This window comes from Heterodontus francisci, unplaced genomic scaffold (genome assembly GCF_036365525.1).
Source record: "Heterodontus francisci isolate sHetFra1 unplaced genomic scaffold, sHetFra1.hap1 HAP1_SCAFFOLD_510, whole genome shotgun sequence".
NCBI lineage: Eukaryota > Metazoa > Chordata > Chondrichthyes > Heterodontiformes > Heterodontidae > Heterodontus > Heterodontus francisci.
Window position 1 is genome coordinate 701,990 of NW_027140486.1, and position 27,032 is coordinate 729,021.

At 50.1% G+C, this 27,032-nt stretch overlaps 1 protein-coding gene across 1 annotated transcript; it reads right to left on the minus strand.

Annotated features, from left to right (window-relative positions):
* Positions 1–5,064: 5,064 nt before the first annotated feature.
* LOC137359990 (probable G-protein coupled receptor 139) lies at positions 5,065–26,593 on the minus strand. Its single transcript, XM_068025585.1, has 2 exons — positions 26,413–26,593; positions 5,065–5,963 (listed from the first exon to the last, which is right to left on the minus strand). Exons 1-2 carry the CDS (start codon positions 26,591–26,593, stop codon positions 5,065–5,067), a joined length of 1,080 nt encoding a protein of 359 aa, XP_067881686.1.
* Between the last annotated feature and the right edge of the window lie 439 nt (positions 26,594–27,032).

A 27,032-nucleotide genomic window follows, 5' to 3' on the forward strand; every position in this document is an offset into this window, starting at 1 on the left:
GTGGCTGCATAAGTTTGAGAGGCCACCTTAGTTTGAGGGGCTGCATTATTTTGTGGGCTGCTTTAATTTGAAGTACTGCATACGTTTGAGAGACTGCCATAGTTCGAGGGTCTGCATTATTAAGAGCGGCTGCATTAATTTGAGGTATTGCATAAGTTTGAGAAACTGCCTTACTTTGAGGGTCTGCATTAATTTGAGGGTCTGCATGCTCCATGTCGGGCTGCTGCAGCCGGAGGATTGGGCCAGGCGGAATGCTCCATGTCGGGCTGCTGCAGCCAGAGGATTGGGCCAGGTGGAATGCTCCATGTCGGGCTGCTGCAGCCGGAGGATTGGGCCAGGCGGAATGCTCCATGTCGGGCTGCTGCAGCCAGAGGATTCTGCCAGGCCGAATGCTCCATGTCGGGCTGATGCCAGTGCGATCTTGTGTCACTGCCAAAGAGCAGGAGGGCAAGGAAATCCCGGTTAATATGTCAGGAAGCGTTATAAAGGATTACTGAACATTCTAAAGAGTTAGGAAATATTGTGAATGTTTTCAAGGGACATAAAGGATGATAAATGGATATTAATCTTTATGTCAGATTCTGAAGCATTAGAAACGGTTTTGTTTCGCAGGCTTTAAAGTATTATGAAGAATTGTAAAGGGTTATAAACTGTTGTAAAGCAATATAAATGAATATAAAAAATAAGATAGGTTCATCAAGTATTATAAAAGGTGATAAATTACTGTAATGGGATATAAAGGATTATCTAGGTATCTAAATATTGGTGTAGGATTCAACATTGTTATGTAGTTGTTTAAAGAGGTAAGGAGCATTACAAATGTCAGTAAAGTAGATAAACCATTATAAAGTATTGTAAATGGTTCTACATTACCAAGTGCAATAAAGGAATATACAGATGTATAATGGATAATAACGCATTACAAAGTTATAAATTATTGCAACGTGTTATAAAAATGTAAAGATTTATAAAGGAAAATAAAGCATTAAAATTTTATCAATTGTCATGAAAAAGTCAGGCTGAGCTCAAACCAGATTTTCTCGGACAGTTGTTATTCTGGTTGTGCTGGAAACGCAAGTGGACGAGGCTGCTTCTGATGCTGAAGGTGGTGGGCGGGGCCGATGTTATAATGAGGGAGGTGGGCGGGGCCGCTGTTGATGATGAGGGTGGTGGGCGGGGCCGCTGCTCATGCTGAAGGTGGTGGGCGAGGCCGCTGCTGATGCGAAGGGTGGTGGGCGGAGCCGCTGTTTTGACGAGCGTGGTGGGCGGGTCTGCTGTTGATGCGGAGGGTGGTGGGCGGGGCCGCTGATGATGCGGAGAGTGGTGGGCGGGGCCGCTGCTGATGCGGAGTGTGGAGGGCAGCGCCGCTGCTTCTGTGGGTGGTGGGCGGGGCTGCTGCTGATGCTGAGGATGGTGGGCGGGGCCGCGGCTTTTGATGAGGGTGGTGGGCAGCGCTGCTGCTGATGATGAGGGTGGTGGGCGGGGCCGCTGTTAATGATGAGGGTGGTGGACCGGACGGCTGCTGATGATGAGGGTGGTGGGCGGGGGCTGCAGCTGACGCTAATGGTGGTAGGCGGGACCGCTGTTGATGCTGATGGTGGTGGGCGGGGCAATTGCTGATGTTGAGTGCGGTGGGCGGGACCGTTGCTGATGCTGAGGGTGGTGGGCGGGCCCGCTACTGATGCTGCGGCCGGAGGGCGGGGCGGCAGCTAATGCTGCGGAAGGTGGGCCACGCCGCTGCTGATGCTGAGGTTGTTGGGCTAGGCCGCTGCTGATGCTGAGCGTGAACAAAGAACGAGAACAAAGAACAGTACAGCACAGGAACAGGCCATTCGGCCCTCCAAGCCTGCGCCGATCTTGATGCCTGCCTAACCTAAAACCTTCTGCACCTCCGGGACCCATATCCCTCTATTCCCTTCCTATTCATGCATTTGTCAAGATGCCCCTGAAACGTCGATATTGTATCTGCTTCCACCACCTCCGCCGGCAGCAGGTTCCAGGCACTCATCGCCATCTGTGTAAAGAAATTGCCTCACACATCCCCTCTAAACTTTACCCTTCACTCTTAAACGTATGTGACCTAGTAACTGACTCTTCCACCCTCGGAAAAAGCTTCTGGCTCTCCACTCTGTCCATTCGCTCATAACTTTGTAAACCTCTGTCTTGTCGCCCCTCCACCTCAGTCGTTCCAGTTAAAACAATCAAAGTTTTTGCAACCTCTCCTCATAGCTAATCCGCTCTAGACCAGGTAACATACTGGTAAACCTCCTCTGTACCCTCTCCAAAACCTCCACGTCCTTCTGGTAGTGTGGTGACCAGAAGTGCACGCAATAATCTAAGTGTGGCCAAATTAAAGTTCTATACAGCTGCAGCATGAATTGCCAATTTTTATACTCTATGCCCCAGCCGATGCAGGCAAGCATGCCGAATGCCTTCTTAACTACCTTATCCACCTGCATTGCCTCTTTCAGTGACCTGTTAACCTGTACGTCCAGATCTCTCTGCCTTTCAATACCCCGAGGGGTTCTGCCGTTTACTGTCTACTTCCCAGCTGCATTAGACCTTCCAAAATGCATTACCTCACATTTGTCTGGATTAAACTTCATCTGCCATCTCTCTGCCCAAATCTCCAACCGATCTATATCGTGCTGTATCCTCTGACAATTCTCATCACTGCCCGCAACTCCACCAACCTTTGTGTTGTCCGAAAACTTACTAATCAGACCCGCTACATTTTCCTCCAAATCATTTATATATACTACAAACAGCAAAGGTCCCAGCACTGGTCCCTGCGAAACACCACTAGTCACATCCCTCCATTCAGAAAAACACCCTTCCACTGTTGCCCTCTGTCTTCTGTGACTGAGCCAGTTCTGTATCCATCTTGCCAGCTCACCTCTGATCCCATGTGACTTCACCTTTTGTACCAGTCTGCCATGCAGGACCTTGTCAAAGGCTTTACTAAAGTCCACATAGACAACATCCACTTCCCTTCCTTTATCAATCATCTTCGTCACTTCCCCAAAAATTAGTAAGACACGACCTCACCATCACAAAAACATGCTGTCTCTGTCTAATAAGTTCATTTGTTTCCAAATGGGAGTAAATCCTGTCCCGAAGAATCCTCTCTAATAGTTTCCCTACCACTGAGATAAGGTTCGCGTAAGGTGGTGGGCGGTGTCGCTGCCCATGCTGAGGTTCGTGGGCGGGGCCGCACCTCAAACTGAGGGTGGTGAACGGTGCCGCTCCTCATGCTGAGGTTGGTGGGCGGGGTTCCTGCCGATGCTGAGGGTGGTGGGCGGGGCCTCTACTCATGCTGAGGGTAGTGGGCGCGGCCGCTCCTCATGCTGAGGGTGGTGGGCGGGGCCGCTCCTCATGCCGCTGCTGCTGATGAGGGTGGTGGGCGGGGACGCTGTTAATAATGAGGGTGGTGGACCGGACGGCTGCTGATGATGAGGGTGGTGGGCGGGGGCTGCTGCTGACGCTAATGGTGGTAGGCGGGACCGCTGTTGATGCTGATCGTGGTGGGCGGGGCAATTGCTGATGTTGAGTACGGTGGGCGGGACCGTTGCTGATGCTGAGGGTGGTGGGCGGGCCCGCTACTGAGGCTGCGGCCGGAGGGCGGGGCGGCAGCTAATGCTGCTGAGGGTGGTGGGCGGGGCCTCTACTCATGCTGAGGGTAGTGGGCGCGGCCGCTCCTCATGCTGAGGGTGGTGGGCGGGGCCGCTACTCATGCTGAGGGTAGTGGGCGCGGCCGCTCCTCATGCTGAGGGTGGTGGGCGGGGCCGCTCCTCATGCTGAGGATGGTGGGCGCGGCCGCTCCTCATGCTGAGGGTCCAGTGCGGTGCCGCTGCTGACTCTGCTGAGGGTACTGGGCGGTGCGACCGCTGATGCTGAGGGTGGTGGGCGGGGCCGTTGCTGTTGGTGAGGGTGGTGGGCGGGGCCGTTGCCGATGCTGAGGGTAGGGCCGCTGCTTATGCTGAGGGTGGTGGGCGGAGCCGCTGCCGATGCTGAGGGTGCTGGGCGGGGCCGCTGCCTATCCTGAGAGTGGTGGGTGGAGTCGCTGCCGATGCTGAGGGTGGTGGGTGGGGCCGCTGTCGATGCTGAGGATGGTGGGTGGGGCCGATGCCGATGCTGAGGGTGGAGGGTGGGACCACTACCAATGCAGAGGGTGGTTGGTGGGGCCGCTGCTGATGCTGAGGGTGGTGGGTGGGGCCGCTGCCGATGCTGAGGGTGGTGGGTGGAGTCGCTGCCGATGCTGAGGGTGGTGGGTGGGGCCGCTGTCGATGCTGAGGGTGGTGGGTGGGGCCGATGCAGATGCTGAGGGTGGAGGGTGGGGCCGCTGCCAATCAGTAGGTGGAGGGTGGGACCACTACCAATGCAGAGGTGGTGGGTTGGGCGGCTGCCATTGCTGAAGGGTCGCGGGTGGGGCCGCGGCCGATGCTGAGGGTGCTGGGCGGGGTCGCTGCTGATGCTGCGGGTGCTGGGCGGGGTCGCTGCTGATGCTGAGGGTGAAGGGTGGGGCCGCTGCTGATGCTGATCGTGGTGGGTGGGGCCGCCAGTGGTCAGGCACTTCGATCTTTCCAGTGTAGTGTCACCATGGGAACAGGCTAAAACCCCATGTCTGATAACCACGGGGAACCGCACTCGCCCCGTCTGCCCGTCCCCATGTGAATGAGGCCCGACACCCACCTCCCCACCAAAATAGCGAATACTCAACTTTACGAATGGGCTCAGGCCCCACCAGCATCATTCACCATAGCGATAGGGCCCGCCTCCCTTGTTCACCATATTGATCGGCCCGTCCAGCTTTGTCACCACAGTGATAGGCCCCGCCCCGCTTTGTCACCATAGTGGTGGGCCCTGCCCCACTTTCACACCACAGCGGCAGACCCCGCGCTGCTTTGTCACCATAGCAACAAGCTAGGCCCCAATCCCTGTGGCATCAGTACTACAGGTACGGTCACAGCCTTTCGCCATCACGACAGGCCCAGCCGAACTCTCCCCTCACCACAGCGACTGTCGACCCCCCGGCTGCTGGAAATGGTCAATCAGTTTCTTTCATCATCCAATGAATTGAACAATTGCAGTAAAGGGATATTTCAGCACATTCTTCAACTGCTCTCTGAACCGAGTTTGGGTCACCGCATAAATAGTAGTGTTTGTGCAGCAACTCAGGAGCTGCAGCATGAAGCCCAATTCCTGCAGGAAAACATGTGGATAAGCAAATGTAGTGTCCAAAAACCACATCCGGAACCATATTGAATACACCATTAACGCTGCCCATAACAGGATGAAATTCAGCGAGATAACTAACAGTAAAATGATGGATTTCCTTCGACTCTCCATCTCTGGATCTCTTCGACTCTTCCCAGTGCTGTGATCTCGGAGTCTCCTGCGTCCTCTGCTGCTCACTGAAATGTGTCTGACGGTGAGAGCATTGAGCAGCAGGATCAACACAAATGGGAGCCCAGGAGTTAGAATGTTGTGGAGCAACCGGATTGTTCCCCAAACCCGAGAAAGCAGAACATCCGGTGTTGCATCACAAAACCAGGGCATGTTAATCAGTCCATAAGGACCTGTTAACATAAAATACCAGATGATGTTCTTTAAACAGCTCAGCACAGTCACGGCTCCAAGTACCACAGACGCCATTTTCTCACTGCAATATCTACTGCTCAGCTTCTGGCAACAAATGGCCACAAATCGATCAAAGGTGAAAGTGACGGTGAACCAGACAGAACCGTCTGTGGCTGCATAAAGCAGGATGGCGTGAATATTACACACGGGGATGGACCGCAGGAACTGAAACTGTTCCTTATAAACAATCGGAATGTGCCTCAAAATCAGGTCCAGGATAATGACCAGTAGATCCGCCGCTGACATGGCCACCAGGTAACAAGTGACACATTTGGATAGACCGCACTTTCCCCGAGACAGGATCCCAATCGTCAGCAAGTTAACTGTGAGGAAGGGAAATAAACAGAGAAATTATACATCAGGCTGGAGCAAAGTTAACAGTTCGATTGAGGACTTATTGAGTTTAACAAATATGTTCCTGTATCCAGTAATGTATTAACATGATTGAGAGTGAAAGAACAAACGGGATGGTCTACGATATGGTGGAAGGCAGGAGAGATTAAGTAACAAAAGGATGATACCGAAATTGTTAAACATAATCCTCCCTCTCCCTCCTTTCGCTGTTTAGTTTAAAAATTGATTCCATATCTAATCTGTCCCAGTTCTGATTAAGGGTCACTTAAATGAAATATTATCTCGGTTTCTCTCTCCAGAGATGATGCCAGACCTGCTGACTATTTCCAGCTTTTTCTGTTTTTATTTCAGATTTGCAGCAGCTGCAGCACTTTGCTCTTGTATAAAAAGTTAGATGTTGGACTGACTGAGAGATTCCCTCACTTGTGACAGGCAGCACGGAATTCAATTATTTCAAAGCAATAATAGGTATAAAGTGCTGTTCCTCAGGTTTCAGTCCTTGGACCACTGCTGTTTTTCAGACTGGAGTGCGGTATATAGTACTGTTTCCCAGGACTCAATACTGGTACCACTGCTGTTTTTCAGACTGGAGTGCGGTATATAGTACTGTTTCCCAGGACGCAATACTGGTACCACTGCTGTTTTTCAGACTGGAGTGCGGTATATAGTACTGTTTCCCAGGACTCAATACTGGTACCACTGCTGTTTTACTGACTGGAGGGAGTTATACACTGCTGTTCCCCAGGGTTCAGTACTGGATCACTGCTGTTTTTCAGACTGGAGGGAGGTAGACAGTGCTATTCCCCAGGTTTCAGTACTATGATCACTGCTGTCCTTCTCAGACTGGAGAGAGGTATCCAGTGTTGTTCCCCCGGATTCAGTACTGGGATCACTGTTGTTTTTCAGACTTTAGGGAGGTATCCAGTGCTGTTCCCCAGGGTTCAGCACGAGGAGCACTGCTGCTTTTTCGAGATAGGGGAAGGTATGCAGTGCTGATCCCCATTGTTCAATAATAGGACAGCTGCTGCTTTTCAGACTGGAGGGCGGTATACAGTGTTGTTCTGGAGGGTTCTGGACCAGTATCAACGCAGTTTTTCAGATTGGAAGGAGGTTTACTGTGCTGTTCCCCAGGGTCCAGCACTAGGATCATTGCTTTTCTTTTCAGACTGGAGTGAGGTATGCAGTGCTGATCCCCACGGATCAATAAATGGACCACTGCTGCTTTTCAGACTCCAGGGAGGTATTCAGTGCTGTTTCCCAGGATTCAGTACTAGGATCACTACTGTTTTTCGGACCGGAGGGAAGTATACAGTGCTGTTCCTCAGGTTTCAGTACTACGATCAGTACTGTTTTTCAGACGGCAGGGAGGTATACAGTGCTGTTCCCCAGGATTCAGTACTAGGATCACTACTGTTTCTCAGACTGGAAGGAGGTTTGCAGTGCTGTTCCCCAGGGTTCAGTACGAGATTCACTACTGCTTTTCAGACCGGAGGGAGGTATACAGTGCTGTTCCCCAGGGTTCAGTAATTGGATCACTGCTACTTTTCAGACTGGAGTGAGGTATACAGTGCTGTTCCCAGGGTTCAGTAATTGGACCACTGCTGATTTTCAGACTGGAGGGGTATCCAGTGCTGTTCCCCATTGTTCAGTACTAGCTTCACTGCTGTTTTCCAGACTGGAGGGAGGTATACAGTGCTGCAACCAAGGGTTCAGTACTAGGACCAGCGCTGTTTCTCAGACGAGAGGGAGGGATACAGTACTCTTCCCCAGGGTTCAGTACTGTTGCAACTGCTGTTTGTCAGACTGAAGGGAGGTGTAAAGTGCAGTTCCCCAGTGTTCAGTACTAGGATCACTGCTGCTATTCGGACCAGAGGGAGAGATACAGTGCTGTTCCCCAGGGTTCAGTACCAGGATCACTCCTGTTTCTCGGACCGGAAGCACGGATACAGTGCTGTTCACCACGGTTCAGTACTCGCATCACTGCAGTTTTTCGGACCGGAGAGAAGTGTACAGTGCTGTTCCCCAGGTTTCAGTATTCGGATCAATACTGTTTTTCGGATTGGAGGGAGCTATACAGTGCTTTTCCCCAGGGTTCAGTACCAGGATCATGGCTGCTTTTCAGACTGCAGAGAGGTATAAAGTGCTGTTTCCCAGGATTCAGTACTAGGAACACTTCTGTATTTTTCCAGAATGGAGGGAGGTATACAATGTTTTTCCCCAGGGTTCAGTCTTAGGCACACTGCTGGTTTTTTTCAGACTGGACTGAGGTGTTCAGTGCTGTTCCCCAGTGTTCAGGTCACGGTTCACTGCTGTTTTTCAGACTGGAGAGAGGTATACAGTGCTGTTCCCCAGGATTCAATTCTGGGACAACTGTTGTTTTTTAGAGAGGAGAAAGGGAAAAATGCTGTGCCCCAGTGTTCAGTACTAGGACCAGTGACGTTTTATCAAATTCGAGGGAAGTATGCAGTACTGTTACCCAGGGTTCAGTACCAGGATCACTGCTGTTTTTCTGTCTGGGGTGCGGTATACAGTGCTAACACCCGTTGTTCAGTCCAAGGAACCCTGCTGCTTTTTTCTCAGACTGGACGGAGGTATACATTGTTGCAACCCAAGGTTCAGTGTTTGGAACACGGCTGTTTTATTCAGACTGGAGTGAGGTATACAGTGCTGTTCCCCAGGTTTCAGTACTGGGATCACTGCTGTTTTTCGGACTGGAGGGCGGTATACAGTGCTGTTCCCCAGGGTTCAGCATTAGGTTCACTGCAGCTTTTCAGTTTGGGGGAGGTTTACAGCACTGTTCCCCAGGGTTCAGTACCAGGATCAATACTGTTTTTCAGACTGGAGTGAGGTGAACAGTGCTGTTCCCCAGGTTTCAGTACTATGACCGCTGCTGTATTTCAGACTGGAGGGAAGTATCCAGTGCACTTCCCCAGGGTTCTGCACTCGGAGCACTGCTGTTTATTCTAGATTGCGGGAAGGTATACTGTGCTGATACCAAGGGTTCATTAATAGGACAGCTGCTGCTTTCCAGACTGGAGGGAGGTATACAGTGTTGTTCTAGAGGGTTCTGTACTAGGATCACCGCTGTTTTTCAGACTGGAAGTAGGTTTACTGTGCTGTTCCCCAGGGTTCAGTACTAGGATCACTGCTGTTCTTTTCAGACTGGAGGGTGGTATACAGTGCTGATCCCCTTGGTTCAGTAAATGGACCACTGCTGCTTTTCCGACTACAGGGAGGTATACAGTACTGTTCCCCAGGGTTCAGTATTAGGTTCACTGCAGTTTTTCAGACTGGAGTGAGGTATACAGTGCTGTTCCCCAGGGTTCAGTAATTGGACCACTGCTGATTTTCAGACTGGAGGGGTATCCAGTGCTGTTCCCCATTGTTCAGTACTCGTTTCACTGCTGTTTTTCAGACTGGCGGTTGGTAGACAGTGCTGTTTCCCAGGGTTCAGTACGAGGTTCACTGCTAATTTTCAGACAGGAGTGAGGTATACACTGCTGTTCCCCAGGGTTCAGTACCAGGACCACTGCTGTATTTCAGACTGGAGGGAGGTATACAGTGCTGCAACCCAGGGTTCAACACTAGGACCAGCGCTGTTTCTCAGACGAGAGGGAGGGATACAGTACTCTTCCCCAGGGTTCAGTACTGTTGCAACTGCTGTTTGTCAGACTGGAGGGAGGTGTAAAGTGCAGTTCCCTGGTGTTCAGTACTGGGATCACTGCTGTTTTTCGGACCAGAGGGAGGGATACAGTGCTGTTCCCCAGTGTTCAGTATTAGGTTCACTGCAGTTTTCAGTTTGGGGGAGGTTTACAGTACTGTTCCCCAGGGTTCAGTATTAGGTTCACTGCAGTTTTTCCAGTTTGGGGGAGGTTTACATTACTGTTCCCCAGGGTTCAGTATTAGGTTCACTGCAGTTTTTCAGTTTGGGGGAGGTGTACAGTACTGTTCCCCAGTGTTCAGTATTAGGTTCACTGCAGTTTTTCAGTTTGGGGGAGGTTTACAGTACTGTTCCCCAGGGTTCAGTACTCGGATCACTGCTGTTTGTCAGACTGGAGGGAGGTACACAGTGCTGTTCCCCAGGTTTCAGTACTTTGATCACTGCTGTCCTTTTCAGACTGGATGGAGGTATCCATTGCTGTTCCCAGGGTTCAGCACTGGGAGCACTGCTGTTTTTTCTCGATTGCGGGAAGGTATACAGTGCTGATCCCCTGGGTTCAATAATAGGACAGCTGCTGCTTTTCAGACTGGAGGGCGGCATACAGTGTTGTTCCAGAGGGTTCTGTACCAGTATCACCTCTGGTTTTCAGACTGGAAGGAGATTTACTGTGATGTTCCCCAGGGCTCAGTACTGGGACCACTGCTGCTTCTCAGACTCCAGGGAGGTATACAGTGCTGTTCCCCATGTTTCAGTACGAGGATCACTACTGTTTTTCGGACCGGAGGGAAGTATACAGTGCTGTTCCCCATGGTTCAGTACTAGGATCACGACTGTTTTTCGGACCGGAGAGAAGTATACAGTGCTGTTCCCCAGGTTTCAGTACCAGGATCACTGCTGTTTTTAAGACTGGAGGGAGGTATTCAGTGCTGTTCCCCAGTGTTCAGTACTAGGATCACTGCTGCTTTTCAGACTGGAGAGATGTTAACATTGCTGTTCCCCAGGTTTCAGTACCAAGATCACTGCTGTTTTTCAGACTGGAGGGAGGTACACTGCACTCTTCCCCACAGTTCAATACTGGGACAACTGTTGTTTTTTAGACAGGAGGGAGGGAAAGGTACTGTGCCCCAGTGTTCAGTACGAGGTCCAGTGCCGTTTTGTCAAATTCGAGGGAAGTATGCAGTGCTGTTCCCCAGGTTAAAGTACTAGGATCACTGCTGTTTTTCTGAGTGGGTTGCGGTATACAGTGCTAACACCCATTGTTCAGTACAAGGAACCCTGCTGTTTTTTTTCTCAGACTGGAGGGAGGTATACATTGTTGCACCCCAAGGTTCAATGTTTGGAACACTGCTGTTTTTTTCAGACTGGAATCAGGTATACAGTGCTGTATACACTCTTCCTCAGGGTACAGTTTTAGGTTCACTGTTGTTTATCAGACTGGAGTGAGGTTTACAGTGCTGTTCCCCATGGTTCAGTATTAGAATCACTGCTGTTTATCAGACTGGAGTGAGGTAGACAGTGCTGTTCCCCAGCGTTCAGTACGAGGATCACTACAGTGTTTCGGACCGTAGAGAGGGATACAGTGCTGTTCCCCAGGGTTCAATGAAAGGATCACCGCTGCTTTGCAGACTGGAAGGCGGTTTACTGTGCTGTTCCCCAGGGTTCAGTACTCGGATAACTACTGTTTTTAAGACTGGAGTGAGGTATGCGCTGCTTTTCCCCAGGTTTCAGTACTAGGATCACGACTGTTTTTCAGACTGGAGAGCGGTATACAGTGCTGTTCTCCAGGTTTCAGTACCAGGATCACTACTGTTTTTTCAGACTGGAGTGAGGTATACAGTGCTTTTCCCCAGGTTTCAGTACTCGGATCACTATAGTTTTTTGGACTGGAGGGAGGTATACAGTGCTGTTCCCCAGGATTCAGTACTAGGTTCACTGCTGTTATTCAGACTGGAGGGAGGTATACTGCATTCTTCCCCACAATTCAATAGAGGGACAACTGTTGTTTTTTTTAGACAGGAGGGAGGGAAAAGTGCTTTGCCCCAGTGTTCATTACCAGGACCAGTGCCGTTTTTTTCAAATTCGAGGGAAGTATGCAGTGCTGTTCACCAGGTTACAGTACTATGAGCACTGCTGTTTATCAGACTGGAGGGTGTTATCCAGTGCTGTTCCGCAGTGTTCAGCACTTGGAGCACTGCTGTTTTTTCTGGTTTGCGGGAAGGTATACAGTGCTGATCCCCTGGGTTCAATAATAGGACAGCTGCTGCTTTTCAGACTGGAGGGCGGAAGACAGTATTGTATTGGAGGGTTCTGTGCAAGTATCACCACTGTTTTTCAGACTGGAAGTAGGTTTACTGAGCTGTTCCCCAGGATTCAGTACTGGGATCACTGCTGTTCTTTTCAGACTGGAGGGAGGTATACAGTGCTGATCCCCATGGTTCAGTAAATGGACCACTGCTGCTTTTCCAACTGGAGTTAGGTATACAGTGCTGTTCCCGAGGGTTCCGTACGAGGATCACTACTGTTTTTCAGACTTCTTCTTTCTTTTGGGCCTCCTTATCTCGAGAGACAATGGATACGCGCCTGGAGGTGGTCAGTGGTTTGTGAAGCAGCGCCTGGAGTGGCTATAAAGGCCAATTCTGGAGTGACAGGCTCTTCCACAGGTGCTGCAGAGAAATTTGTTTGTTGGGGCTGTTGCACAGTTGGCTCTCCCCTTGCGCCTCTGTCTTTTTTCCTGCCAACTACTAAGTCTCTTCGACTCGCCACAATTTAGCCCTGTCTTTATGGCTGCCCGCCAGCTCTGACGAATGCTGGCAACTGACTCCCACGACTTGTGATCAATGTCACACGATTTCATGTCGCGTTTGCAGACGTCTTTATAACGGAGACATGGACGGCCGGTGGGTCTGATACCAGTGGCGAGCTCGCTGTACAATGTGTCTTTGGGGATCCTGCCATCTTCCATGCGGCTCACATGGCCAAGCCATCTCAAGCGCCGCTGACTCAGTAGTGTGTATAAGCTGGGGGTATTGGCCGCTTCAAGGACTTCTGTGTTGGAGATATAGTCCTGCCACCTGATGCCAAGTATTCTCCGAAGGCAGCGAAGATGGAATGAATTGAGACGTCGCTCTTGGCTGGCATACTTTGTCCAGGCCTCGCTGCCGTAGAGCAAGTTACTGAGGACACAGGCCTGATACACTCGGATTTTGTGTTCCGTGTCAGTGCGCCATTTTCCCACACTCTCTTGGCCAGTCTGGACATAGCAGTGGAAGCCTTACCCATGCGCTTGTTGATTTCTGCATCTAGAGACAGGTTACTGGTGATAGTTGAGCCGAGGTAGGTGAACTCTTGAACCACTTCCAGAGCGTGGTCGCCAATATTGATGGATGGAGCTTTTCTGACATCCTGCCCCATGATGTTCGTTTTCTTGAGGCTGATGGTTAGGCCAAATGCATTGCAGGCAGCCGCAAACCTGTCGATGAGACTCTGCAGGCACTCTTCAGTGTGAGATGTTAAAGCAGCATCGTCAGCAAAGAGGAGTTCTCTGATGCGGACTTCTGTACTTTGGACTTCGCTCTTAGACGGGCAAGGTTGAACAACCTGCCCCCTGATCTTGTGTGGAGGAAAATTCCTTCTTCAGAGGATTTGAACGCATGTGAAAGCAGCAGGGAGAAGAAAATCCCAAAAAGTGTGGGTGCGAGAACACAGCCCTGTTTCACACCACTCAGGATAGGAAAGGGCTCTGATGAGGAGCCACCATGTTGAATTGTGCCTTTCATATTGTCATGGAATGAGGTGATGATACTTAGTAGCTTTGGTGGACATCCGATCTTTTCTAGTAGTCTGAAGAGACCACGTCTGCTGACGAGGTCAAAGGCTTTGGTGAGATCAATGAAAGCAATGTAGAGGGGCATCTGTTGTTCACGGCATTTCTCCTGTATCTGACGAAGGGAGAACAGCATGTCAATAGTCGATCTCTCTGCACGAAAGCCACACTGTGCCTCAGGGTAGACGCGCTCGGCCAGCTTCTGGAGCCTGTTCAGAGCGACTCGAGCAAAGACTTTCCCCACTATGCTGAGCAGGGAGATTCCACGGTAGTTGTTGCAGTCACCGCGGTCACCTTTGTTTTTATAGAGGGTGATGATGTTGGCATCGCGCATGTCCTGGGGTACTGCTCCCTCGTCCCAGCACAGGCATAGCAGTTCATGTAGTGCTGAGAGTATAGCAGGCTTGGCACTCTTGATTATTTCAGGGGTAATGCTGTCCTTCCCAGGGGCTTTTCCGCTGGCTAGGGAATCAATGGCATCACTGAGTTCCGATTTGGTTGGCTGTATGTCCAGCTCATCCATGACTGGTAGAGGCTGGGCTGCATTGAGGGCAGTCTCAGTGACAGCATTCTCCCTGGAGTACAGTTCGAGGTAGTGCTCAACCCAGCGGTCCATCTGTTTGCGTTGGTCAGTGATTATGTCCCCTGATTTAGACTTGAGGGGGGCGATCTTCTTGATGGTTGGCCCAAGAGCTCTCTTCATGCCATCATACATTCCTCTGATGTTTCCGGTGTCTGAGGCCAGCTGAATATGACTGCATAGGTGTTGCCAGTAGTCGTTTGCGCAACGCCTAGCTGTTCTTTGTGCAGTACTTCTGGCTGCTTTAAGTGCTGCGGATGTTAAATCGCTGGGGGCTTTCTTGTAGTTCAAAAGTGCAATGCGCTTAGCGGCTATGACAGGTTCCAGCTCTTCATTATGAGATTGAAACCAGTCTGCATTTCTCTTCGCACTTTTGCCGTAGGTGGTCAAAGCTGACTCATAGATGGCGTCTCTGATGTGGGCCCACTTGGTCTCAGCATCCCCTGTGGGAGTGTTTTGAAGGGCTGTTACAAGTGAATTTAGAAATTTTTGTAACAGCTGTGGGTGAGAAATTCTGCTCGTGTTGATGCGCAGGTGGCCCTTCTGCTTGGAATGATGCAACTTCTTTGGTCTGAGTCTAACCTTGCTGCACACCAGGGAGTGGTCGGTGTCGCAGTCCGCACTGTGGAAGCTGCGTGTGATTTGAACACTGTTTAAGGCGGCTCGCCTTGTGACAATGAGGTCTAGCTGGTGCCAACGACGTGATCTTGGGTGCCTCCATGAAACCTGGTGACAGGGTTTAGTGTGAAAGAACGAGTTGGTGATGCAGAGGTTATGATAGGTACACAACTCAAGCAGTCTCTGCCCGTTCTCATTCATCCTTCCAACGCCATAGCGCCCAAGGCAGGAGGGCCATGAGTCATGGTCGGCCCCAAACCTGACATTAAAGTCCCCCAGCAGGAATAGGTGTTCGGTGTTGGGGATGCTGCTAATGATGTTATGGAGTTGTTCATAGAACTGGTCTTTAGCTTCATGTGCGGAGCAGAGTGTTGGAGCATAGATGCTGAGTAGGTGTACTGGACCAGACGTGGTGAGCAGTCGGATGGACAGTATGCGTTCCGAGCCATTTGATGGAGGCTCTATCATGCTGAGCAAGGAGTTTCTGATGGCGAAGCCCACTCCATGCTGTCTTGGTTCTTCAGGATCCCTGCCCTGCCAGAAGAAGGTGTAGTCTTGCTCTGCTAGAGAGCCACTCGCGGGGAGGCGAGTCTCCTGAAGTGCTGCAATGTCCACATTGAATCTACTGAGCTCGTTGTTAATGATGGCGGTCTTCCGAGAATCGTTGATTTGTGTAAGGTCTTCCGACAGGCCAGGACACATAGTTCTGACGTTCCAGCTTGCAAAGCGAAGGGCTGGTACCTTCTTTCCTTTATTCATGTGGTGCGGTGTATCAGTCCACCTTTCGGGCAATGACCCTGAGCTCCAAGCACCCATTGAAGCAGGCAGACTGTGGCGGGACAGAACCTTATTGACCGGGGGCTGCCCGGTTTGAGGCGGGCGGTAGCTGTCCAGTGAGGTGCAATGACCTCTCCCACCGACAAAGGCAACCCGTGGCGCCCAGTTTCTACGCCAATTTATCTGGACTTATAACCCGTAACTGCTGCCTTCCGTGTTGTTTTAGTCGCTGTGAGGCAACTATGGAGTGACCTCTCCATGGCGCATGCCTGGGCAAATTTATGGAGGTTGAGAGTTGCCCAGTCGTCAAAACCCCCCTCTCGGCCTTTCTGGTGGGGTCCAAAGGAGTGCAGGACACGACGTTTGGCACCAGTATGGCTGCAGGAACTGCCGGAAACATGCCAAAGGTGACACATGAGCGCCTACGGGGTTCCGCTCCGGATTTTCTGTTAGGGTTTACTCCCTTAGCCTTGGTCTCTCCCGAGACGCCCACAAGGCAGTGGGGTTGTTGGGGCCCCTACACAGGTGTAGGATGGTGCCGGTGGGAGGAGGGGATGCAAGGGGGAGGGGTAGAGGGAGGGAGTGGGGGGGGTGCAGGGGAAGGGGTTGCGGGGTGAAGATGGTGCGAGGGGGGGGCGGGCTGGGACGGGTTGTGAGGGGGTGAGCTGAGAGGGTGGAGCAGGGAAGGGGACGGGGGTGGGGGGGTGGAAGGGGGGTAAAGGGGGGGAGGGGTGGTGGAATCTGGTGCAGGTAATAAGCCATTTCCTCAGTGCCCACCATCGACGTCCGGAAAGCTCATCCACGTCCTTCGGGAGGTGAAGCATCATTTGGCAGACTTAGAGGTGATTACATTTGCTAAGGGTTTTTTTTTTGCAGTGGTTTAAATAAAGGCATGCAGCATTGCCGACAGTGCGCTGCAGATGCTCTCCGAGCCATCTCCCGCGGGCGCTTTGAAGTTGCGGCCGGGGGGGCCGTTCGTGGATGTTTTGGGTGTTCGGGGCACCTTTTCACAGGACTTCTCTCGGGTCCCGCAGCTCCTTCTTCACCTCAATGGACTTACCGCATGCCGTGGCTGCAGACACTCTGGACTGTGAAGACAGCAGGATCGGAGATTAAAGTATCGACAGCTGTGCTCGTCAGTTTCATCCGGATCAATTTCATTGAGAAAACAAAGAGCAGGTGTGGCTGGGGGAGGGCAGTGGGCCCAGGTAACATACACTAAACTAACTGTTAACTTTTAGATAGGGCTAAAATGAACTGATTTAAAGAGCCAGGGGAATTTAAACAGTTTAAGAGGGCAGATTGGGGGAGAAAACGTTAGGGATGGGAGCAGATGGCCATGGATAGAGTTGAACAGCAAGGGAGCTTCCGAGGGAGCTTCCAGCCCAGGAGCCATCTTGATATATCCACTATATACCTCCCTCCAGTTTTTCAGACTGGAGGGAGGTATATAGTGCTGTTCCCCCGGTTTCAGTACTAGGATCACTGCTGTTATTCAGACTGGAGGGAGGTATACAGTGCTGTTCCCCAGGGTTCAGTACTCGGATCACTGCTGTTTTTCTGTCTGGGGTGAGGTATACAGTGCTAACACCCATTGTTCAGTACAAGGAACCCTGCTGTTAATTTCTCAGAATGGAGGGAGGTATACATTGTTGCACCCCAATGTTCAGTGTTTGGAACACTGCTGTTTTTTTTCAGAATGGAATCAGGTATACAGTGCTGTTCCCGAGGGTTCTGTACGAGGATCACTACTGTTTTTCAGACTGGAGGGAGGTATATAGTGCTGTTCCCCCGGTTTCAGTACTAGGATCACTGCTGTTATTCAGACTGGAGGGAGGTATACAGTGCTGTTCCCCAGGGTTCAGTACTCGGATCACTGCTGCTTTTCTGTCTGGGGTGAGGTATACAGTGCTAACACCCATTGTTCAGTACAAGGAACCCTGCTGTTAATTTCTCAGAATGGAGGGAGGTATACATTGTTGCACCCCAATGTTCAGTGTTTGGAACACTGCTGTTTTTTTTTCTAAATGGAATCAGGTATGCAGTGCTGTTCCCCAGTGTTCACTAATTAGATCAATACTGTTTTTCGGACTGGTGTGAGGTATACAGTGCTCTTCCCCAGGGTTCAGTATTTGGTTCACTGCAGTATTTCATTTTGGAGGAGGTATACAGTACTCTTCCCCAGGGTTCAGTACTAGGATCAAGACTGTTTTTCGGACTGGAGTGACGGAAACAGTGCTCTCTTCAGGGTTCAGTATTAGGTTCACTGTTGTTTTTCAGACTGGAGTGAGGTATACAGTGCTGTTCCCCAGGGTTCAGCACTAGAATCACTGCTGTTTTTCAGACTGGAGTGAGGTACACAGTGCTGTTCCACAGTTTTGAGTACTATGACCACTGCTGTTTTTCAGAGTGGAGGGTGGTATCCAGTGCTGTTCCCCAGGGTTCAGCACGAGGAGCACTGCTGTTTTTCCTAGATTTCGGGAAGGTACACAGTGTTGATCCCAAGCGTGCAATAATAGGACAGCTGCTGCTCTTCAGACTGGAGCGGGGTATACAGTGTTGTTCTGCAGGGTTCTGTACCAGTATCACCGCTGTTTTTCAGACTGGAAGTAGGTTTCCTGTGCTGTTCCCCAGGGTTCAGTACTGGGATCACTCAGCAGGTCTGGCAGCATCTCTTTCCACAGATGCTGCCAGACCTACTGAGTGATTCCAGCATTTCTTGTTTTTGTTGTGGCTAGGATCACTGCTGTTGTTTTCCGACTGGAGGGAGGTATACAGTGCTGTTCCCCAGGTTTCAGTACTGGGATCACTTCTGTTTTTCAGACTGGAAGTAGGTTTGCAGTGCTGTTCCCCAGGGTTCAGTACTAGGATCACTACTGTTTATTGGACCGGAGTGAAGTATACAGTGCTGTTCCCCAGGGTTCAGTAGTAGGACCAGCGCTGTTTTTCAGACCAGAAGGAGGGAAACGGTACTCTGCCCCAGGGTTCAATACTGTTACAACTGCTGTTTGTCAGACTGGAGGGAGGTGTAACGTGCAGTTCCCCACGGTTCAGTACTAGGACCAGCGCTGTTTATTGCAGACTGGAGTGAGGTATCCAGTGCTGTTCCCCAGGGTTCAATACTAGGATCACTACTGTTTTTCGGACCGGAGGGAAGTATACAGTGCTGTTCCCCAGGGTTTAGTACTCGGATCATTACAGTTTTTCAGACTGGAGTGAGGTTTACAGGCCTGTTCCCCAGAATTCGGTACAAGGACCACTGCTATTTTTCAGTTTGGTCGAGGTATACAGTGCTGTTCCCCAGGGTTCTTTACGAGGATCACTGCTGTTTTTCACACTGGAGGGAGGTATACAGTGCTGTTCCCCAGTGTTCAGTACTTTGATCACTGCTGTTTTCCAGACTGGAGGGAGGTAGACAGTGCTGTTCCCCAGTTTTCAGTACTAGGATCACTGCTGTCCTTTTCAGACTGGAGGGAGGTATACAGTGCTGTTCCCCAGGTTTCAGTACTGGGATCACTTCTGTTTTTCAGACTGGAAGTAGGTTTGCAGTGCTGTTCCCCAGGGTTCAGTACTAGGATCACTACTGTTTATTGGACCGGAGTGAAGTATACAGTGCTGTTCCCCAGGGTTCAGTAGTAGGACCAGCGCTGTTTTTCAGACCAGAAGGAGGGAAACGGTACTCTACCCCAGGGTTCAATACTGTTACAACTGCTGTTTGTCAGACTGGAGGGAGGTGTAACGTGCAGTTCCCCACGGTTCAGTACTAGGACCAGCGCTGTTTATTGCAGACTGGAGTGAGGTATCCAGTGCTGTTCCCCAGGGTTCAATACTAGGATCACTACTGTTTTTCGGACCGGAGGGAAGTATACAGTGCTGTTCCCCAGGGTTTAGTACTCGGATCATTACAGTTTTTCAGACTGGAGTGAGGTTTACAGGCCTGTTCCCCAGAATTCGGTACAAGGACCACTGCTATTTTTCAGTTTGGTCGAGGTATACAGTGCTGTTCCCCAGGGTTCTTTACGAGGATCACTGCTGTTTTTCACACTGGAGGGAGGTATACAGTGCTGTTCCCCAGTGTTCAGTACTTTGATCACTGCTGTTTTCCAGACTGGAGGGAGGTAGACAGTGCTGTTCCCCAGTTTTCAGTACTAGGATCACTGCTGTCCTTTTCAGACTGGTGGGAGGTACACAGTGCTGTTCCCCAGGGTTCAGTACTAGGATCACTGCTGCTTTTCAGACTGGAGGGAGCTATCCAATGCTGTTCCGCAGGTTTCAGTGTTTGGATCACTGCTGTTTTTCAGACTCGAGTGAGGTATACAGTGCTGTTCCCCAGGGTTCAGTACGAGGACCAGCGCTGTTTTTTGCAGACTGGAACGAGGTATACAGTGCTGTTCCCCAGGGTTCAATACTCGGGCCACTGTTGTTTTTCGGACCGGTGGTAAGTGTACAGTGCTGTTCCCCAAGGTTCAGTACTTGGACCACTGCTGTCTTTCAGAATGGAGTTCGCTATCCAGTGCTATTCACCAGGGTTCAGCACTTGCTTCACTGCAGTTTTTCAGACTGGAGGGAGGTTTACTGTGCTGTTCCCCAGGGTTCAGTACTAGGTTCACTGCTGTTTTACAGACTGGAGGGAGGTACACGTTGCTGTTCCCCAGGGTACAGTACTAGGATCACTGCTGTTTTTCGGACTGGAGGGAGGTGTACAGTGCTGTTTACCAGTGTTCAGTACTAGGACCAGCGCTGTTTTTCGACTAGAGGGAGGTATATAGTGCTGTTCCCCAGGGTTCAGTACCAGGATCACTGCTGTTTTTCAGACTGGAGTTAGGTAGACAGTGCTGTTCCCCAGGCTTCAGTACTCGGATCACTGCTGTTTTTCAGACTGGAGGGAGGTATACAGCACTCTTCCCCAGTGCTCAATACTGTTCCAAATGCTGTTTGTCAGACACTGGGTGAGATGTAAAGTGCTGTTCCCCAGTGTTCAGTACTTGGAGCTGCGCTGTTTTTTGCAGACTGGAGTGAGGTATGCAGTGCTGTTCCCCAAGGTTCACTACTCGGGCCACTGTTGTTTTTCAGGCTGGAAGGAGGTTTACATTGCTGTTCCCCAGGGTTCAGTACTAGGATCACTACTGTTTTTCAGACTGGAGTGAGGTATACACTGCTATTCCCCAGGATTCAGTACTATCATAACTGCTGTTTTTCAGACTGGAGTGAGGTATACCGTGCTGTTCCCCAGGGTTCAGTACTAGGATCACTACTGTTTTTCCGATTGGAGGGACGTATACAGTGCTGATCCCAGGGTTCAGTGCTATGATCAATACTGTTTTTCAGACTGGAGTGAGGTTTACAGTCCTGTTCCCCAGAATTCTGTACAAGGACCACTGCTGTTTTTCACTTTGGGCGAGGTATACAGTGCTGTTCCCCAGGGTTCAGTACTGGGACCACTGCTGTTTTTCAGACTGGAGGGAGGTACACAGTGCTGTTCCCAAGGTTTCAGTACTATGATCACTGTTGTCCTTTTCAGACTGGAATGAGGTATCTAGTGCTGTTCCCCAGGGTTCAGCACTCGGAGCACTGCTGTTGTTTTTCAGATTGTGGGAAGGTATACCGCGCTGTTCTGGAGGGTTCAGTCCCAGGACCGCTGCTGCTTTTCAGACTGGAGGGATGTTTACTGTGCTGTTCCCCAGGTTTCAGTACGAGGATCACTGTTGTCCTTTTCAGACTGGAACGAGGTATCTAGTGCTGTTCCCCAGGGGTCAGCACTCGGAGCACTGCTGTTGTTTTTCAGATTGTGGGAAGGTATACAGTGCTGTTCTAGAGGGTTCAGTACCAGGAACGCTGCTGCTTTTCAGACTGGAGGGATGTTTACTGTGCTGTTCCCCAGGTTTCAGTATGAGGATCACTGATGTTTCTGATATACATTAATGACTTAGACTTCAGATATCAGACCACAATGTTGAAATTTGCAGAAATCATGAAGTGTGGAAGTATAGTGACGGGCGATGAAGACGGCAATGGAATTCAAGAGGACATAGACAGGGGGGTAGACTGTGTCGAAGCAACAACAATATGCATTTATATTGCGCCTTTAATGTATTAAAAGATCCCAAGATGCGTCACAGGTGCATTATATAACAAAAGTAAGACGCCAAGTCACACAAGGAGATTGGAGGTAAGATGGAGAAAAGCTGGATTTAAGGAATGGCTTAAATGTGGAAACCGAGTTGGAGACGTTTGGAGAAGGTATTACAGATCTTAGGGCCCAGGCAACTGAAGGTATGGCCACCAATGGCGAAGACACTAAAATTAGGGTTGTACGAGAGGCCACCATTAGATGAAAATAGATATCTTAGTGTATTGTGAGGCAGGAGGAGATTACAGAGATGGGAAAAGGACATGTGCAGGAGGCGGGATTCCCAGCACCGGGCCAGAGAGGAGGGGATCCTCACTTTGGCGTTTTTGTGCCATCCAGCCTGTCCACCAGAGAGTCCTGTGTTGATTTTCTGACTTGGATCTTGTTCTTTTATCGACATTGTGCTCCGTGGCAGATTGCATGGATGTTTAGTGTGGCAGCAGCCCGCCAGGAAATGCCGGGTTTACCAGGCCCGATATTCACAGTGGTGGCGAACCTTGTTGACAAACCCTCCACCGCTCTGTGACAGGACCCGACTTCACATATTTAAATAAATTGTTTGCCTGAGTTAAAATGAAAACTGTAGCGATATGACTGCAGTTTCAGATGTTCAGTGTGATGGTTGGAACTCACGTGCCTCAACTTTCCCGTCCAGGGAAAACTGGCGCCACCAAGGTGGTAAAGGTGAAAAAGTGCATTTACAAAGAAATGCAGGCGGAGGGAAAAGTGTCAACTTGCATTGTTGTGGTCGGACAATATGCAATTTTGATTTAGTTGAGCGGGTAACCGCTTTAAAATATAGTACCTATGCCTATCCATAAACAATTGACTCAATTCGCAGTGCGCAGAGGCTGTTCCTGATTTCAGGACTTCAGGATTCAGCCCGCTGTCTCAGTGACCTGAGCCTGGAATCCCTTTCCCTTTGACGATGGCATTCCTGCCTCCTAGAGCTGCTGGCCAATCAGAGGGCCAGCAGATCAGCAGAAATGGTAATTTCACCGGAAGGGGTGGTCAATTTCAGTTCTGCAGAGGTCTTGGACGCGGTCACAGTGCTGGAAACTGGGACCAATGTGTGTGCAGTGGGATCATCCGGAAGGCTAGTCACTGTCTGTACTGCAGAGGTCTTGGACCCTGTCACAGTGCTGGAACCCGGGCCCAAGGTGAGTGCAGTGGGTTCACCGGGAGTGGTGGTCACTGTCAGTACTACAGAGGTCTTGGACCCAGTCACAGTGCTGGAACCTGGGCCCAAGGGGAGTGCAGTGGGTTCATTGGGAGTGGTGGTCACTGTCAGTACTACAGAGGTCTTGAACTCACTCACAGTACTGGAACCTGGGCCCAAGGTGAGTGCATTGGCATCACCAGGAGGGGAGGTCACTGTCAGTACTGCAGAGGTCTTGGACCCCCTCACAGCGGACACAGGGTGAGGGCAGTGGGGTCACCGGGAGGGGCTGTCACTGTCAGTACTGCTGAGGTTTTTGTGCCAGTCACACCACTGAAACCTGGACCCAAGGTGAGTGCATTGGGGTCACCGGGAGGGGTGGTCACTGACTGGACTGCAGAGGTCTTGGACCCAGTCACAGTACTGGAACCTGGGACCGCAGTGAGGGAGGCAGAGTTACCAGGAAGCATGGTCACTGTCAGTCCTGCTGAGGTCTTGGACCCAGTCACAGTGCTGGAACCTGGACTCAAGGTGAGTGCAGTGCGTTCACCTGGAGGAGTGAACAATGTCAGTACTGCAGAGGCCTTGGGTGCAGTCACTGTGCTGGAATCTTGACTTAAGTTGTGTGCAGTGGGGTTACCAGGAGGGGTTGTCTCTTTCAGTACTGCAGAGGTCTCGACCCAGGCCCAGCGCTGCACCCTGGACTCCAGGTTAGTGAGGCAGTGTCGCCAGGAGGTCTGGTCACTGTCAGCACTGCAGAGATCATGGACCTAGGCCCTGCACTAGAATGTGGACCCACGTGATTGAGACGGGGTCAACGGTACAGGTCCGGAAGCTCCTGCTGAGGGGAACTGGTGGTCCTAAAGTCCAGGTGGAGGGGTGTCCTGGGAGGTTCATTGTTTCACAGTCAGGGTGCTGCGTTGGCCACAGTTTGCCCATGGAGAGGGAAAGGCCCCAAGCCCGATGGAGGGTTCCACACTTTTCAAGATACCCTCCCCACATAGCAGAGGTACCCCCTCCATAGGTTAGATCCAAGCGATGGCAGAAAGCGGCCCTTTAGTGGCCATTAAAGTGCCTCATTTGGCCGCTGGGCGGTAATGTCATCGTCGGCCTATCTCGTCCCCAGAAAGATCACTTGACGATGGGGTGACCATCGGCCCTCCACCACAATCACCCGTCGGTCCCGCCTCTGACCTCACTTCGGGGGTACCATAAAATCCAGTGGTGAAGCTATGGAGGAATTTAAAAATGGTGATGCAAATTTTAAAATCAAACTGTTTCTTAATCGATGGCCAATGTAGGTCAGCAAGCACAGGAGTGATAGGGGAACGGGAGTTACTGTGAGTTAACACGTCAGCAGCAAAGTTTTGGATGGCCTGCAGTTTACAGGCTGTAGACTGTGGGAGATCAGCAGGAGGACATTGGAATGGTCAAGCCGAAAGGGAATGAAGGAATGAATGAAGGTTTTGAGCACAGAGGCGAAGTCAGGCGATGTTACAGAGGTAGAAATAGGCCATTTTAGTGACTGTGCATATATGTGGTCCTAAACTCATCTTGGGGTCAAATATGAGACCAAGGTTATGAACAGTCACACACAGATGCCAGGAAGAGGGATGGAATCGGTAGCTAGAGAATGGAGTTTGGAACAGCAACTGAAAACAACGGCTGAATTTCAAGGAGCCCTATATTTCCTTATCCATAGCGTGGATATGAGGTGGGGCCTGAAGATGTCCCCAGATGAGACCTACCACAGACCTCGGCGCTAGCTGGTCCCAGACTGATTATCCCAGCTGTAGTAAGGCTCACTGGCACCTCTCCATCTCTCAGTGAAGGGATCACAATCAGCATATGCAAACTAAAATACTTAATAGATTTACGTATACTTATATCTCATCTGGATTGAGCTCTCTATCTCCGGCCCAGTGGCCTGTAGTCCCGCACCTTTAGATCCCCGTCTGAGAGGATGAGGTGCCTCATTGGTCGGGCGGGGGGAGGAGGCAAATTTCTCAGAGTGAAATTGGGGGTACGGTGCCAAATTAGCGTCATGGATGTCGTATGACGATGAGAGGGGTTGTAGATGCAGGTTTGTGCATACTGGCGGATGATGGGGCTGGGGGAGGGGAGGCGGTGGGGGGGGGTGTTGGGCGGAAGGTTATATGGTTAACCGTTTTGGAGAAAAGCGGTAAATAATTTATTTAGTTGTCATTGGTGTTGGGAGAGGGACAAAGGAAATGAATTTATTTTACTTTTATTAACTCTGTATTTAAATATTTAAATAAGCTGGTAGGGCTAGCAGCTTTTTAAAAAATGGCTTCAGCATCTGTGCACAGGCAGCTAGCGCCATTACTGGTGTGTGATGCAACATCTCTTGAATGAATAAAGAAAATAAAAAAAGAAAGGTGTTGCTGCTAATCCCGGGGTGGCATGGCACATCCCCAACCCCTCTCCACCTGTCCCCTCTCTTTACAGAGCTTCTCTTCTCTGCAGCTTCTGCACCATTTCTTGGTCATGTTACAGACTCAGAGACACTGTAACTATAGTCCCCATACCTCGCCCAGAGTTGAGTCACCAAATCTCCTGCCCTCCCTGAATGTCTGCAGCAACTTACAACACAACCTCCAGAAAACCATCCATAGCACCGCCCATAACTTTACATTAGCAGAAGTCTTTTAAAATCCCTCACATGCAATTTGGATGACTGGTCATTTTGAATAAAACTAGAGCGAGTTCCTGTGCTGCTGAAAACATGTTTGCCTGAAAGTGAGTAGCACAGGTGGTCAGAGGACATGCACAGACCAGGTTTGAAAGACGTGTGCCAATGCTGCCAGAACGCCGAGTGCACCATGCAACAGCATGCACGAGAAGTCATAAGTGGCTGTCAGTGCATCCCCACAATATAAAAATATATAATCGTCATAGCCTTGGCACCAGTGGATCTACGGAGTCCAGAATTAAGGTCAACAAGAGATACGGAGGGAGAAAATAAATCACTTATAAAAGTGAATAGGATAATTGTTTGAGGGAAACATTTTGCAGGAATATGGGTAACAGAAGTGGAACTACTTGGAAGAGTGGGGTCATGCAGGGATTTTAACCCAAGAATAAGAATTTTAATACTGTGCTTTTATCAGATCAGCAACCAACGTAGGTCAGTGAGCACATGAGTGTTGGCTGAGTGGGATTTGGTGTAAGTTGGGATATGTGCAGCAGAGTTTCCGACTGGCTGTGGTTTATGAAGTTTTGTAACCGGGAGTCTTGTCAGGGCAGCATTAGAATAGTCGGGTCTGGATTTAACAAAGCCATGGATGGTAGTTTAAGAAGCAGATTTGCTAAGGCAGGGAAAGATATGCCGGTGGTGACAGCTGGCAGGATTTTTGAAGGACAGGATACATATTGGAACTCAGCTCGGGGTCAAAGGCATAAGTGAGGTAATGAACAGTCTGTTTCAGTGTCAGGTATGACAGGGGCATGGCAGTCGGTGGAAAGAGAATTTGTGATGGGGACTAAAAACAATGACTTCCACCTTGCTAATACTTAAATAACAATAGCACGACTACATTGAATAGCTGGACACATAGGCTGAACAGGAACCCTGACAACAGCAAAGATGAGACAGGAAATTAAAAGGACATAAAGTCTGTAATAATTAGATTCGGTGAGAGAGACTTACCAGTGACACCAACAATAGCGAGGATGGGATAGTAAAAGAATTGAATTATCTTCAGTGCCCAAAAAATCTGATCAGGTAATATTATCCAATCATAATGCGCAGTAAAAAAGGCAAACCAATCGGATAAACTCCTGTCCAATGTAGTAACATTCCAATTTATTATTCTCAGATTCTGACTCATTGTTGTAATATTCGAATCGATTCTTATTAAATTCTGACCCATTGTTGTTGCGTTCCAATCTATGTTCTCAGATTCTGACCGATCCACTCCTCTCTCTGGAGCTGCTGATCCTTGTTAGTACCGACGGTGATGCTCCCGCTGACACTTTGGGATGACACATTGAAAGCAGTCAGTTATTGAAATGAGATGAAGGTTCTCTAGTGACACAATTAGTTTTCATTGAGACTAACATTAATCACAGTCACTGAACAAACAGGTTCAATTAACCCCTTTTAATCCAAAGCATTATGTACCGTTTATTCATTCATGGGATGTGGGCGTTACTGGCTATACCAGCATTTATTACCCATCCCTAATTTCCCTTGAGAAGGTGGTGGTTAACTGCCATCTTGAACCGCTGCTGTCCATGTGAGATAGTTACACCCCAGTGCTCTTAGGA